At 46.8% G+C, this 17,500-nt stretch overlaps 1 protein-coding gene across 1 annotated transcript in view; it reads left to right on the top strand.

The window, feature by feature from the left end:
- The window catches only part of nbeab (neurobeachin b), a 353,874-nt gene that overhangs the window by 302,755 nt on the left and 33,619 nt on the right, over positions 1 to 17,500 (top strand). Inside the window, 4 exon segments of the mRNA XM_061216918.1 lie at positions 6,214 to 6,354; positions 10,730 to 10,849; positions 17,393 to 17,464; positions 17,466 to 17,500. Of these exon segments, the coding sequence (XP_061072902.1) occupies positions 6,214 to 6,354; positions 10,730 to 10,849; positions 17,393 to 17,464; positions 17,466 to 17,500 (368 nt within the window).

Below are 17,500 nucleotides of genomic sequence, written 5' to 3'. Positions count from 1 at the left end.
AAACGCCATTGGGCAACGTGAATTTTTTTTTTTTTAGCTAATCGGGAACGGCAGTTCCCTTCATTTCCATTGTTAAGGGGCACATTTAATAAGTCACAGCTGATGCCGGTGAGAGAAGGGCCTTTTTTTATTTTTCCGTGGTGAGAATTGAGCCCTTTATGTCTCTCTCCTCACGGCCTGTTCCAAAGGGCTCCGGGGACTGCTCTGGAGTACTCTCTGATCCCCCCTTGAGGTACCTGACCTGATTTCATTGGGGGGTGCAGTGGGAGTGGGGGGGGTGAGGGTTTCCAGATCAGCGGAGCTCCTGGCTGAATGTAAACAGGTCTGAGTGGGGCTTCTAGAGGATTCCGTTCACGTTCCGGCTTCTTCCAGCCACTGCCGTCCGGAATGCCGTGCCACTGCAAACTGGAATACTGTGCCTTTCCCCTTGCTTTCGATTTTTCAGCATTTTCCAGCTTGTTTTACTTGGAGCAACTTGTTTTGGTGGTTTTCTCTTCTAAAATCTACGCGAGGTTTTTTTTTTTTTCCTCAGGTAGAAATGTAATTCTGCTGTCAGTGGATATAGGACATCATTGTAATTTGTAGAGAAGCAATAACTGCAGAAGAAACATGTCTTGTCCTGTCGTCATATTTTTGTTATTGTTCATTTCAGCGCGCTAATCTGCCACACTTCACCCTTTACAATAAGTCTGTTTGATGATATTTTAACAGACCTTTTTGGCTGCACATACATTCTTCTGGATGACAAATATCGGTGATTTTGTTCACAGTTAATGTCAGTCAAGGTTTGATTACTTGTGCTTAGAAGCTTTGCTTTGCGGTGACTGGTAAACTGTTTGTGTCGGAGAGGAATCCAGTGCACGAGACACAGGAGAGTGTTGATCAAGTCCGCTGTCAACAGTCAGGAATAATATTCAATGGATTGTCTTGTGTCTCTTGCATTACATTAATGGCGATTTGCAGACGCTCTTATCCAGAGCGACGTACAGTTGATTAGACTAAGCAGGAGACAATCCTCCCCTGGAGCTATGCTGGGTTAAGGGCCTGGGTTAAAGGCCTTGCTCAAGGGCCCAACGGCTGTGCGGACCTTATTGTGGCTACACCGGGATTAGGTGTGAATGTCCCCGTCATGTACCTTAACCACTACGCTACAGGCTGCCCCCTAGGTTGTCTGTTGTATGATATCGATATTGATTTGTGTAATATGAGGTGGGGGGCATACGTATCTTTGCCCCTGTTGGCCACCTGGTCACCTGTTCTTTTGCCTTTTTGTTAGGACTCTGAACACCTGAGTTATGTAGTCTCACGCCAGTCTCACGCCAGTCTCACTCCAGTCTAACTCCAGTCTAACTCCAGTTTAACTCCAGTCTAACTCCAGTTTAACTCCAGTTTAACTCCAGTCTAACTCCAGTCTAACTCCAGTTTAACTCCAGTTTAACTCCAGTCTAACTCCAGTCTAACTCCAGTCTAACTCCAGTTTAACTCCAGTCAAACTCCAGTTTTCCTGTAGCGAGCAGGGCAGCCCTGTGCTGCAGAGCCCGGCTCTGCTCGTTGTTGTTGTTTCTAGCGGTGTTTGAGTTCCCTGTGGCGCGCAGCCAGGGCAGAACCTGAGCCGTCACACAGCAGCCCACAGCCCTGTGTCCGGGCCTTCTTCCGCAGACGGACAGCAGTTTCTCATTTGACTGCATTAACCTGACTGAAAGCGTTCCCGCTTCTCAGACGCAGGGCCTCCGGGGACTCTCCGCCGCGGTCGGCGTGTCGTGTTGGAGTGACTGTGGAAAAAGGGGCTGGGGGGGATCCCCCATGCCTGTAATAACGCAATGACATGCTTATTTTAACGTCGAGGATAATCTCAGATTGAGGGATGTCGGTCTCTGCGCGGCTGTTATAGCCGAGACCGGCCTGGTGTGTGTGTGGGAGCGCGTGTGTGTGAGCGAGTGTCTGTCAGGGAGTGCGTGTGAGTGAGCTAGCTTGCGTAGTGCTTACGTAGTGCATGCGTAGTGTGTGCGTAGTGCGTGTGAGCGCACGTGAACGTGTCTGTGTGTGTCTGTGTGTGTCTGTGTGGGTGTGTGTGCGTAGTGCGTGTGAGCGAGTGTGAACGTGTCTGTGTCTGTGTCTGTGTCTGTGTCTGTGTCTGTGTGTGTGTCTGTGTCTGTGTGTCTGTGTGTGCGCGTGTGTGTGATAGATTTCCCATGACTCCAGTGGTGTGAGCTCGACATGGCCGCCATGCCGTCCAGTGTGGGCCTGTGGGCTGCAGTCGATTACATCACCCCCCCCCCCATTCACCCCCACCACACACTGCACCCGTGACTTCATCTGCGCTGAGTATATTAATATTGACTGCCGATATGCCTCCAAGGCTTACCTATTGGATCGGGTGATTGAAAAGATCGGGAGGGCAATCTATCCGCTACTAAATGTGTTTTTAAAGAAGCAATTACAGTGACTTAAACAAGGAGCGGGAGTGTGCCGGTCACCGCAGGGTGAGGGCGCGGCAGGAGGCCATGCTCTCATGTATTTAATTGAAAATGAGAGAAAGGAACGGCGTTCACAAATCAATGAGCCAATATGGCCAGCCGCAAAGGCCCAAACACTCCAGGCACACGTTCCCAACACCGGAGCCGTACCCACTCAAACTCCCTCACTTTTAAAACCAATTTTTACTTTCTTTTTTTACCCTCTTTTATTTTTCTCCCCCCAGTTAAGAATGCCCAATCTGTGCTGGCCGGTTTTAATTGCTGCAGCGTCCTCTATCAATTTCGGGCAGGCACAGCCTAGGGCACCTTCTTTTTTTTCCCAAAGGGTCTGGCGTTTGCTGCAGTTTCTTATTGTTCTGCAGCTGTTAAATTTGAATGCTCAACTGTGTGTTGCTGGTGCAGGAGGACAGGTGGTCGGTGGTGTTTGATGTCCCAGAGCTGCTCTGCAGCCAATTAGGATTTCCACTACAGAGCTCTAATGGCATGGTCAACTTTCAGTACCGCACCAACTACAACTCCATCGCTTTCAAATATCAGTAGTGATCGTACTTTTCTATGCTAGATTGAACTTTTGTTCTTAACTTTGGACTTAACAGTTAACTGGAAATGTTGTTATTCAAGCACTGTCTGGTGAGTTCTACAACCGCAAAAAAAACAAAACAAACTTTGGACTTAACAGTTAACTGGAAATGTAGTTATTCCAGCACAGTCTGGTGAGTTCTACAACCACAAGAAAACAAATTTGCCAAACAAGTTTGTGAGGAAAAAGTGCAATGTTTACATTTACTGATGAGCGAAGATTGCGGAGTAATTTTGATTGAATGCAGGCCATTGTCTTCGGAGCCGCACAAGAGCTGGAAGATATTTGAAATTCTCTGCGTATCCCCTCTTACCGTTTATATCTTACTATTGCAAGTCTAGTAGCAGCAGTTTATAGCATAATGGTAAGTGAACCGCGCTTGTAATTCAGAAGTTGTTGCTTGTAATTTTCCTTGAGCGAGGTACTTAACCTAAACTGCTTCAATAAATATCCATCTGCATGAATGGATCGCATGGAAATAATGCAAGATGTGAAAGTCACTCTGGGTAAATGCATCTGATATATGCCTGAACTGTGATGTAAAATGCTAATGTTTTGTTGGACAGAGCACTCGTGAATTTCATGATTTTTATGAGGGGATACAAGAACATGGCACAGTTGTTAACGGTTGGCAGTACCTTGGTCAATCTTTGATTGCAGACTGTGGACTGAGTCAGTGTACAGAGGATCAAAGATCTTGCTGACTCCTTAGAGCCCCTCCGTCCTGGTGATTTAGACAGGGGCAGGTAAAGAAGCCTGCATGTGATATCAGTGTTGATGAGTACCTGAGGAGGTGTGCTGAGGAATGCTTGTGGTATTCATGGTATGTGCTTGTGGCATTTGCAGGAGGCTGTAGAGTTTGAAGGTCGGCTGTAAGCAGGTCGTGTGAAGTTGACGTTGTTCCTCTCCAGACACCCGTTCTCCTGGCTTGCATCTGTTACGGGAGCACCGATGAGACCTTGTTTATTTCTTTTTTCATTTTGCCTTGACCCAAATTAGGCGTGCGGGTGCCCAGCTCCCCCTGCAGGCCTGCTCAGCCTTCTCCTGGAGAGCCAGGGCTCGCTACAGCGGCCCCACCTGATTGGCTGTTGGCTATGCAGCCCCTTGCCGTCCCCACCCATTTTGATTCCCCTGGTCATCTGTGATGAAGAGAAATGGGTTCCCATCTGTTGAGTTCCCATTGGGTTGTCTTAAAAATAATACATTTTAAGAATTGAGGTGATTGGCTTTCAGCAAGCCATTGGTTGGTGTGTTTTATGTGAGGTGAGCGTAGGGTTGGTTATGGGGTGTGAATGTGTGTACCATGCTGATTGCATGTTGTCACTGGTACTTATGGTTGGCAAAGGTCGGGTTGGACACTGTAGCAGAACACGGGTGCACCCGGGGGTAAATCGGGTCGGACTGGGGTTAATCCCGGAGGATTACCCTCAACATTCTGAAGGAGTCACCCCGTCACCCCCCCTCCCCTCTCGCTCCCATAAGTACGGAGATGAGATGCGCCACAGCACTGAGGGTTTTTTAGGAGGCGGGGGTAAATAATGGGGTCAGACAGACACATCCCGGAGTAAAGCCTCGGCCTCCGCTGGCCACTCGGCCGTACACGTAATGGAGGCCTGTGGAGTCTCTGCAGGAAACGGTGAAAATGATCACGCGGGACGCCATACACACACTGATCACACTCACTGATCACACTCACTGATCACACTCACACTGATCACACACACTGATCACACTCACTGATCACACACACTGATCACACACACTGATCACTCACACTGATCACACTCACACTGATCACACACACTGATCACACTCACTGATCACACACACTGATCACACTCACTGATCACACACACTGATCACACTCACTGATCACACTCACTGATCACACTCACTGATCACACACACTGATCACACACACTGATCACACAGGACGCTGTACACACTCACTGATCACACGGGATGGCGTGCTCACTCACTGCACCCTCCCTCTTCCTCCCTCAGTCTGGGGTCTGCAGGCTCAGTGAAAGGAAATTTACAGGCAAACTTCTGTTTCACTTTGAAGCTTTCATTTGTAATTTCTTGCATTTTTGGGGAATTATATATTGGCGCCGAAACATTTTTGTATTTGAAATTAGCGAGAAATGCCTACTTATTAACCCTTTCATTCCCAAGAGTGCCGCATGGTGCTCTCAATCTTATACCTGCTCAACCGATGAAAAAGCCCATATTAAAAAACCCCCTTGCAATTTGGGTGGAGCCACTTCATATTGGGCTGGAGGGGTTAAGGTGAACAATAACCTTCAGAGTCACATAGACATTACATTACATTACATTATAATATTATTGGCATTTGGCAGACGCTCTCATCCAGAGCGAAGTACAGTTGATTAGACTAAGCAGGAGACAATCCTCCCCTGGAGCAATGCAGGGTTAAGGGCCTTGCTCAAGGGCCCAACGGCTGTGCGGATCTTATTGTGGCTACACCGGGAATCGAACCACCGACCTTGCAGGTCCCAGTCGTTTACCTTAACCACTACACTACATGCCACCCATAGCTGCAGTGTAGTGGCATACACAAATAAACTTTTAATAACCTTTTAATAAAGGCAACCATTCTTTCTCCAACTGGTAGATTTCTGTGTTTATTGTTTTAATCTGTGACTGCCTCAGCATGGCCTTGCTCCTAAGTTAACTCTGTGTTTTTATAATGGTATTATAATGTGCCTCAATTAAGTTTTTTCTTCTTTACAATAATATCTGCCAAATGCCAAATGACTAAATGTAAAAATTGAATATCTAATATGTGCCATGATCTGTTTGAAGAGGTCATTCGTCTGGTCATTAATGTAGCAAGTTACGAAGAAATACAGAGAAATAACTAGCAAAGGACCTGACCCCGCTGAATGTGGCTGAGTAGTTGACCCCAGAGGATTCTGCATAGCAACAGATTCTGCATAGCAACAGAATGCGTTTGCGTTGTGTCGTGCCTGAGGAAGTATGATAAGTACAACAGGCCGTTGAAGTGAATGTGACACCTGGACGTTTTCCAGCGCTGATTTCAAAAAACATTTTCGGGTCCTTTAGAGGGAAACAGCATTGCAGCATTTCTTAACCCTTGGCTTCTGTTGTTGTTGTTGTCGTTTTCTCTTCCAGCCAATCGGAGCGCTGAACCCCAAGCGCGCTGTGTTCTACGCCGAGCGCTACGAGACGTGGGAGGAGGATCAGACGCCCCCCTGCCACTACAGCTCCCACTACTCCACCTCCGCCTCCAGCCTGCGCTGGCTCGTCAGAATAGTGAGCACCGTCCCCAAAACCTAAACTCCTAACCTCCTAAACCCTGCGCGTATCCTGAACTCCCAAACCCTGCGCATATCCTAAACTCCTAAACCCTGCATGTATCCTAAACTCCCAAACCCTGCGCATATCCTAAACTCCTAAACCCTGCTCCGAGTCCATACTGGTCCTAGAGTACTCCATTCTAAAGCGTATACTCAGGTGCTCCCCAAAAAATGGCAAGAAACCGGGCCAAAAATGACAAAATACCACTTTATGGAGACTCAAATCTGTACCAATTCTAACCAGGAAGTGTTGGTACCTGGGATTACTCTCTATACAAGTCAAACTCTCGAAACTTTCCAAACTTCTCTCAATACTAACTACCAGAATCAGTAAGCCTGTAAACTTAAACCGACTATAATCTTCGGCAGTGACCCTTATATTGGTGACTAAGGTCTTTAACCCGCTATAATCTTATAGGTGACCCTTATATTGGTGACTAAGGTCTTAAACCCACTATAATCTTATAGGTGACCCTTATATTGGTGACTAAGGTCTTAAACCCACTATAATCTTATAGGTGACCCTTATATTGGTGACTAAGGTCTTAAACCCACTATAATCTTATAGGTGACCCTTATATTGGTGACTAAGGTCTTAAACCCACTATAATCTTATAGGTGACTCTTATATTGGTGACTAAGGTCTTAAACCCACTATAGGTGACCCTTATCACTATAATCTCACACTCTTCTTCTGGTCTTAACCTCAAAGGCTTGGTCCAGCCATGTCCACAAAACACCAGCCAAATATCATAAGCAGGTTAATAAAAAAGAGAAAATAATGAAAAAATATTTTTTGGGAATTATATATTGGCGCCGAAACATTTTTGTATTTGAAATTAGCAAGAAATGCCTACTTATTAACCCTTTAATTCCCAAGAGTGCCGTATGGTGCTCTCAATCTTATACCTGCTCAACCGATCAAAAAGCCCAAATTAAAAATGTTCTCGCCCAAAGCCAAACCGCCAATTTGGGTGGAGCCACTTCATATTGGGCTGGAGGGGTTAAGGTGAACAATAACCTTCAGAGTAACATAGACATTACATTATAACATTATTGGCATTTTGCAGACGCTCTTATCCAGAGCGACGTACAGTTGATTAGACTAAGCAGGAGACAATCCTCCCCTGGAGCAATGCAGGGTTAAGGGCCTTGCTCAAGGGCCCAACGGCTGTGTGGATCTTACTGTGGCTACACTGGGATTCGAACCACTGACCTTGCAGGTCCCAGTCGTTTACCTTAACCACTACACTACATGCCACCCATAGCTGCAGTGTAGTGGCATACACAAATAAACTTTTAATAACCTTTTAATAAAGGCAACCATTCTTTCTCCAACTGGTAGATTTCTGTGTTTATTGTTTTAATCTGTGACTGCCTCAGCATGGCCTTGCTCCTAAGTTAACTCTGTGTTTTTATAATGGTATTATAATGTGCCTCAAATAAGTTTTTTCTTCTTTACAATAATATCTGCCAAATGCCAAATGACTAAATGTAAAAATTGAATATCTAATATGTGCCATGATCTGTTTGAAGAGGTCATTCGTCTGGTCATTAATGTAGCAAGTTACGAAGAAATACAGAGAAATAACTAGCAAATACAAATAATTTTCATATTCTTTACTGGCTCAGGACCTGACCCCGCTGAATGTGGCTGAGTAGTTGACCCCAGAGGATTCTGCATAATGATAATAAATAATGAATAATAGAAATTAATTAAGTCAAATTTCCCTGGCCTTCATATCAATTTCATCCACATTAAATTAATTCAGAGTGTTTCAGGATAAGGTTGTGAGGTTCAGTGCGTGAGGAAATATGAAGTGGAATTGCACCAAACAAATTTCAACAGCTCATTTCATGCCAGCCGGCGAAATGCAGCACCACACTGAACACGCACTGAAATGAAAAGTTGTCAGAACTTGTGAAGGAAGGCCAGTAAGGCATTACACTAAGGTTACATGAATTGACATGAACTAATGTAGTTGTTAACTAACTGAGAAGTTAACTCATGTAGTTGTTAACATGAATTAATGATCTACAAATACAAAACCGAACAGATTAATGCCAATTCCAAATAGGTGGGAATTAAAAAAACTGGTAATGTATGTTAGTGGTTAACTAACTATATGTTTTTCCTATTGTTGGCTAATGTACTGTATAACTATTACTGGAACTAATTCATTAGGGTACATCAGTTAATTAATGTTCACAGCTACATTACTTAATGCCAATTCATGTTCACTTATTGATGTACAATTCATGTGTGACTCCAGAATGAGCTCCATTGCAGCGTTCACAATAAAGTGTACAGAAAAGTGTACGTCTCATTTCGGTTGGTGAAAAGTTCTCCTCCAGAGTCTCCCTGAGAGCACTTCCTGGCCAGTACAGTGAGGTGCGGTGACTGAAGGCAGAGTGCTGAGTAACGCAGGGCAGGTGCGCTTGTGACAGCTTTATGTGCACTGCGCGGTTCACACAGCGCCGCGACTCAGCCCGCTAACTCCGCCCGCTAACTCCGCCCCCCGTCGCCACGGCGACGGAGACACTGGCCGCCGGGGCCCATGGGACGTCCTCCGACCCAAAGGGGCTCCAACTGGCAAAGGCCCACAGGGCGATTTGGTTTCAACATCTTCCTTGTTAATTTCAAAATTCCAGTGCAATATTTTAATTTCAGATTTCTGTACCCCGACCCTCCCCAATTAAGAGTGGAGACTGATGGAGGGAGCGGAGGTGTGGGGGGGTGGGGGGGGGTGTGGGGGGGGTCCTTCTGACAGCTCTCCTGCTGGGCCCTCCTCTCTCCTCGTCTCTCCATCTCCGCTCATCTGATATCTCCATCCCCCTTGCGCCACAGTGCCTTCCCCAGACTGACAACACCGAATTTAAGCCAATTAAAAAAGGCAATGTGCACAGAGCAGCCTAGGAGAAGGATAATGAATTTGGCTCCGGGGCCGGAATCAGTAAAATGAGGCACGTCTCCACACACACACTCTCCGCCTGACGCACAGGCCCCCCCCCCCCTCTCGTGTGGCCACGGATCGGCCGGAAACAAACGCTGAGTTTGAAGCCTGTCCTAGTTTTTTTTTCGCCTGACACTTTCTGTCCCTGGAAGTGCGCGGGTAAGCGAACGCTCAGCGCGAGGGCGAATGCTGTTTAAAACCAGTTTTTGTTCGGCTGTGGTGCGGGTCTCCTGCGATTCGCCCTCCCTCTGTTTTCTAAATGAACGAGGGAGAGTTGTGCGGCCCGGTTTGTGTGGCGTTACACGCCTTGTTCTGAATAGACGTGGCTCCTGTCCTGATCGTGGAGTGTGTTCTCTGTACTGGACTCCTGCAGTAGGACGGCGCGTCTCGTAAGCACGATGGCACAATGACACAGACTCTCATATGGGCTCTCCCAGAACCCCCTGCTCCACAGCCCTGAAATGCTGAAATCTCATTGGCCATAGGGGTGGGATGGGCATGTTCATATAAACACCAATGACGGGGCAGAAAACTCTGAATTTCAACCGGGCAATAGAGAAGTATGGTTCAACAGCATGGTCTCCATTGGCCAATCAAGTTCAACTATTGATTGTAGTGCAGAACCATGAATGTTTGAATTTCTTAAAAATGCAACCACTAGTATCGGTCCATGAAGTGGGTCACCATACCACATTTTGTGGAAATTAGCCACGTGGTACAGATGCATTTTTTTCCTTCTATTTTTAGAAAAAATATTTGTTCAGTAAGAACATACTGTAAAAGGAACGAGCTGTTTCTCAGTCAAGGTAACACACGGCATACCTTGGCACCCTCCACCTGAGAGACACATACACACACACACACACACACACACACACACACACACACCCACACCCACTCACACATTTACATTTGTTACATTTTAGTCATTTGGCAGACGCTTTTAATCCAAAGCGACTTACAAGTGCATAGGTTCTTCCACAAGTTAAAGCAACACATCCATAATTAGTGAAATACACATGAAGTGCTGTTCTAAACATACAGTCATAAGTGCAATTCAAATGTTTTTATTTAAATTTTATTTTTGGGTTAGATAAGAGGGACAGGGATATCAGAAATGAAAACATTTCTGTTCGCACACATGCGGCTGTAATTGTTATGAGGGGATCTGCTTCCTTATGCAGGTTTCAGGTTTCAGTGATATGCGCTGTACCTGCTGACCCTGTGATATCATGGTCGAGCGCCCGTGGAAGACAACATGGCGGTCCCGCTGCGTGACCACTGCACAGGGTCTCCTCCCCAGCCCAGGCTGTGTGGAGAGGACCGGAAAGCGTCCGCAGAGGACAGACAAAGTGAAACGCCTGTTCTTCTCCTCAGGAGCCCTTCACCACGTTCTTCCTCAACATCAACGACAACAAGTTCGACCACGCCGACCGCACCTTCTCTACCATCGCCCGCTCCTGGAGGAACTGCCAGCGGGACACCTCCGACGTCAAGGTGCGGCTCGCCAAGGGGACCTTTTCATTTACTAAGTTATTTACTCAGTTATTTACTCAGTTATTTATTCAGTTATTTACTCAGTTATTTACTCAGTTATTTATTCAGTTATTTACTCAGTTATTTATTCAGTTATTTACTCAGTTATTTACTCAGTTATTTACTCAGTTATTTATTCAGTTATTTACTCAGTTATTTACTCAGTTATTTACTCAGTTATTTACTCAGTTATTTATTCAGTTATTTACTCAGTTATTTACGCAGTTATTTACGCAGTTATTTACTCAGTTATTTACTCAGTTATTTACTCAGTTATTTATTCAGTTATTTACTCAGTTATTTACTCAGTTATTTACTCAGTTATTTATTCAGTTATTTACTCAGTTATTTATTCAGTTATTTACTCATTTATTTACTCAGTTATTTACTCATTTATTTAAAAGCTTTGTGCGGCTGCTTGATCAAACCGTGTTGGAATAGAAGCCTGTGCCTACTGTGGCCTCCCAAAACACTGTTACATTTTTCTGTTATCTACTGTTCCTATTAATTATATACTATGAGTTATTTCATATGAATGATATGTTTGTTAAGCGTACAGTAGCATTGTTGGGTGGGGGATGGTGGTGGGTAGACACTGGGCTGAATATTAAATAGGAGGTGTTAAGGTCCGGAACCTGAGAAAACAGACATCCATTATACTGAAGCCCTACCTCCCATAAGCATTCTGCTCACATGAGGAAAGCATCTGTTATATCTCAGTGACAGAAGAGATGTTATTTCTATATCAACAAAATAATATTTTTTTAATTGGAAAAAAAAAAGAATAACACAATAATACACAAATGGAATCAATGCAAAACGGACAAATGCTGTTTCAGGGTGTGCAGTCAGAGAGCGGTCTTTTCCCCTGGAGATGAAAAGATGCAGAGAGAAACTGAAAGAGGGAGGGAGAGAGAGAGAGAGGGACATAGAGAGGGAGGGGGAGAGAGAGAGAGGGGGAGAGAAAGAGGGAGTGAGAGAGAGAGAGAGAGGGACATAGAGAGGGAGGGGGAGAGAGAGAGAGGGGGAGAGAAAGAGGGAGTGAGAGAGAGAGAGGGAGCAAGAGTGAGAGGGTGAGAGAGAGAGAGGGAGAGAGAGTGAGTGAGAGAGAGTGAAAGAGAGGGAGCGAGAGTGAGAGTGAGAGGGAGTGAGAGAGGAAAGGGAGAGAGAGAGAGAGAGAGGGAGCGAGCGAGAGTGAGAGAGGAGAGGGAGAGAGAGAGAGGGAGCGAGCGAGAGTGAGAGAGGAGAGGGGGAGAGAGAGAGAGAGAGAGAGAGATGCAGCTGCAGCTGAACCCTGCTGATTCTCCTGTGTCTCCCCGGCTCCAGAGCGCACAGCAGGAATAGGCACTGACCTCAAAGTGTCAGATTGTTCTAGCACACCCAGCATTGGGTTAGCGTTGCCTTCGGCAATTAATAAAGCATTAATGACAAAAGCTATTTGAAATGTCGTCTGTTATGTACAGACAGGGCTTTTAGTTGCCAGAGCCCAGGGAGAGTAGCTAACAATGAATTTTAAGCCGAGTTTGAATGTGCAGAATGCAAGCGAGCAGCCTAATATTCAAATGCCACCCTGTTAACAAATACAGTCTACTTTAAACCACTTGTATGTCTGCCCAGATCTGTTTTACACAGATTAAACTGGCAGTGATTGGCTTTAGGTTAGGCTAAGGACTGCACTGTACTGTTCCGTGTTGGAGCTGGAAATATTGTTCATAATGTATAAGTACCAGGATTTCTGCAGCAGGTTTGCTGAATTGTGTTTTACCTTTCAGTGAATTGTAAGTGTAAGATTGGATGCTTGAACAGCAGTGTTTGTGCGACTTAAATGGGTGAAAGGTCCACTTCCTCTCTGCATGTACATTCACACACAAAACGCACACATACACACACCACACAAACATGCACACACACACGCACACACACAAATACAACACTCGCTTTCTTACACTTTCTTACATACAGGTACACATGTACATGCTTAGGCACACATACTGTATACACACATACACACTTGCAGGCATACTAGTGCACAAACAGGCGCACACACACACACAATCTCACGCTCACACACACATATGTACACACGCACTCTCTCACACACGCACACACACCTACTCTCACACACACACACACACGCTCACACACAATCTTACTCTCACACACACTCGTGCACACACCTACTCGCTCTCACACACACACACACACACACAATCTCACGCTCACACACACTCGCGTACACACCTACTCTCTCTCTCACACACACACACACACACACACACACTCTCACGCTCATGCACACACACACACACACACACACACACAATCTCACGCTCACACACACACACACACACACACACTCTCACGCACACACACACACACACACACACACAATCTCACGCTCACACACACTCGCGTACACACACACACAATCTCACGCTCACACACACTCGCGTACACACCTACTCTCTCTCTCTCACACACACACACACACACACACACACACAATCTCACGCTCACACACACACACACACACACACTCACGCTCACGCACACACACACACACACACACACACACACACACACTCACGCTCACACACACACACACACACGCACACGCTCACGCTCACGCGCACACACACACACACACACACACACACACACACACTCACTCACACACACACACACACACACACACACACACACACACACACACACCCCAGACCCAGGCTGTGATGGGGTGGTTTGAGCCTCCCTCTGTGGGGTTAAGATGTGCAGCTCTGTGGCAGGGTGACTCTGATTAAAAGGCAGCTTGTTTTAGCAGGGTCAGCTCTTTATTAACCCAGGCCTCCCTCTGCAGTAATGAGTACAAGCTGGGAGAGGAAGCACTGTTAGCAGCGCCCACCTCTCAAAAGAGCAAGTCAATCGGAAACGACCTCAGACCTGCCTCTCTCTCTTTCTCCCTTTCTCTCGCTCTCCCTTTCCTCCCCTTCCTTCTCTCTCTCTCTTTCTCTGTCTCCAACCACTATCCCCAGTAATCATTGAAAATGTTATCACTCTGTAAGAGTGGGACAGCTGGTTCTCTCAAAAACCCGCCAACACAGACACACACACACACACACACACACACACACACAGACACACACACAAACACACACGCACACACACAGACACGCACACAGACACGCACACAGACACACACACAAACACACACACACACAGACATGCACACAGACACGCACACAGACACACACACAAATACACACACACGCACACAGACACACACACACACAAACACACACACACACACACACACACACACAAGCACACACACAGACACACACACACACTCACACACACACTCACACACACACACACACACACACACACACGGACACACAGACACACACACAGACACACACAGACACACACAGACACACACACAGACACACACAGACACACACACACGCACACACACAGACATACACACAGACATACACACAGACACACACACAGACACACACACAGACACACACACAGACACACACACAAACACACGCACACAGACACACACACAGACACACACACAAACACACGCACACAGACACACACACAGACACACACACAGACACACACACAGACACACACACACACACACGCACACAGACACACACACAGACACACACACAGACACACACACAGACACACACACACACACACACACACACAGACACACACACACACACACACACACAAACAGACACACACCCACAGACACACACACACACACACAGACACACACCGGGAAACTGCCACAGTTCTGTCTGCGGGGAACTCCCCCCTCTCCCTCCCTTCACCGGTGCAGGATTTTTGACAAAAATGTCAGTGAGGCGACGCCGTGGAAAGGGCGGTTAATAGTGGCTGCTGTGATTGACTCGTTAGGCCGTTATGAGTCTGTAGCAGAGTTAATGACCGCCGGGGGAGAGGGTTTGAGCACAGAGCTGGCACTTTTAATGGCTCGCTGGTGAGTTACGGTGGCGGAGTTTACAAACTCGGTGTGTGTGTGCGCGTGTAGGAGGGGGCATTAAAATCCGTAACTCCCCCCACCTGCGGTGTGCCGGCTGATGGGCGAATGTTAGCGGGGCCGCTCTTGGACACACAGGTTTATAACGCCCTGGTGGGGGCCCCGTCATACACCCCTCCTGTGTACGCTGTTACTGCATAACCCAACACCAGGAGCGGCCGTCTGCGTGCACGCGACCTGGTCGGTTTAGAGCCAACATGGCGGAGAACCTGACCGTGTAAAAGCGTCAGGAAGCCGTGGCGCCCGGACGCGCTGACCGCTGAGGCCGGAGCGCACCGTGAGGAGCAGCGTTCAGCCGCTCTGAGAGACAGAGACCGCGCGGAGTCGCGGGGTCACATTCCCGATGTGCACGCGCCCCGGTGTGCAGGGCCGTCTCTCCCGGGGCACTGTGGGTAACGCCGGGAGGCAGGCGGAGGCTTGGCAGGAATGTGGCAGGCCGGGCTAATGGGCGTCAGCGAGCGCTGCGGGGGGGGAGAGAGGGGATCATTAGGGGAGCCGGGGACTGCCAGGGGCCAGGCACCCCCAGCGGGGCCCCGGGCCTGAGGCACACAGCCGTAACGGTCGGCCCCGGACAGGGGGCCACAAACACACAAGATGGCCGCCCAAAGTCACCTTTTCCCGTCTGCACTCTGTGAATGCGTGTAGCTGAAGAATTCCTTTGAATATTATTATTATTAGTATTATAATTATTATTGCTTGCTTTTTAATTTATTGTTGTTATAAATTAGGCCTGGGCTCCAATCGATAATTGTGCTTAACTTTGACTTTTAAGAACATTTTTGTTTACTTTCTTCACCCCGCAGTTTGGAGAGCTGGTTCAATTACTGAACTTGCCAAATATTTTTTTTTATAAACATTACATGAACTTATTAACTTGATGTACCATAAATCATTTACCCTGGCTGCTGCAGCACTTTTGAGCAAGTAGTTATTTATCTATTTATTAATTTAGTGTTGTACTCATTAGGGGTGACGTTGTTTCTCTGGTACTCTGGTTTTGGGGTGACCCCCGTCTCCGGGGCAGGGGGTTGGTGCTGGTGTTGCTCGGGGTTGAAATCACACCAGGGGAGAGTCGGGGGGTTTTGTTTCACCCCTGACTCTGCAGAGAGTGGGAAACACACCCTGACAAATGCCCCCGACAAACTCAGGAAACACAATCAGAAACCCAACACTGAAATAACAGGGCTCCGATGGCTGGGCTGAAAAACAGGACTTCTTGGTTTTGTTGTTTATTTTTTATTTATTTTGACAGTTTTATTGAATTAATTTGCAAGTGTTATACTGCTATAGACTTTTGTTTGAATTCCACTGCTAATATATGTAAATAAAATGCATTAGCAAAATAGTGTGAATCTATGGAAATAATATACACTCGGTGACCACAACGGTCGAGAGGTTGGGCTGTTTTTCAGACCAAGTGTCAGAATTGGGAAGAAATGTGATCTAAGTGGAGATCTTCTTGACTGTGGAATGATGTTTCGTACAGTCAAACGGCCGAACTCTAGAGCTCTGGAGTTTGCTGAGAATGGTGCGAAAAAACAAGTGAGCAGCAGATCTGAGGGCAGAAATGCGTTCTTAATGAGAGAGGTCAGAGACAAGGGCCAGACTGGTCAAAGCTGACAAGGTGCAGTTAGGCAAATAACCACACATTTCAACGGTGGTATGCAGAAGAGCATCTCTGAACACACAACATCAAACCTTTAAGTGGATAGGCTACAGTAGCAGAGGAAAAATAAGTCTGAAAGATATATAATATATATCTGATAAAGTGCGTAGTATACTAGCAAAATATTGCAACACTTTCCTGTGAAGTGCAATGCTTTAACATTATATTATCATCAATTTTGTTATCGTATGATTATATTTCAATTATATTTTGGACTTTCCACTATATTGTGAAAAAAGTCCCCGTATGTATAGAATATATTCCGGTGTGTTCCACTGTCAGAATGCGTGCGTGTCTCCTGCTCTGGCCCCGCTCCTGGTGCGGTCATGTGACCACGCTCTGCTCCTGCTGCGGTCATGTGACCACGCTCTGCTCCTGCTGCGGTCATGTGACCACGCTCTGCTCCTGTTTCCTGCTGTTTCCCTGTCTGTTGCATGTAATGTAAATGTAATGTAATATAGCAGTCTCCTCTGCTCCTTTCAGGCGATTAAACTGAAACGGATACTGGTCCCGGACAAAATGGCCGCCTCAGGAGTCCATCGAGGGAGGGAGGGAAGATGACATCACTAATGCACTCTCCCTCTCTCTCTCTTTCCCTCTCCTCTCTCTCTCTCTCTCTCTCTCTCTCTCCCTCTACCTCTCTTTCTCTCTCTCTCCCTCTCTCTCTCCTTCTCTCTCTCTTTCCCTCTCCCTCTCCATCCTCTCTCTCTCTCTCTCTCTCTCTCTCTCTCCCTCCGTCTCCCTCTCCCTCCCTCAGGAGCTGATCCCGGAGTTCTACTACCTCCCGGAGATGTTCGTCAACAGCAACGGCTACGACCTGGGCCTGCGGGGAGGATGGGGCGGCCGTGTGCGACGTGGAGCTCCC

This window comes from Conger conger, chromosome 13, assembly GCF_963514075.1.
Source record: "Conger conger chromosome 13, fConCon1.1, whole genome shotgun sequence".
Taxonomy (NCBI): Eukaryota; Metazoa; Chordata; class Actinopteri; order Anguilliformes; family Congridae; genus Conger; species Conger conger.
Note: the sequence above shows the minus strand (reverse complement) of the source record. Positions and strands in the feature narration are given on the sequence as shown.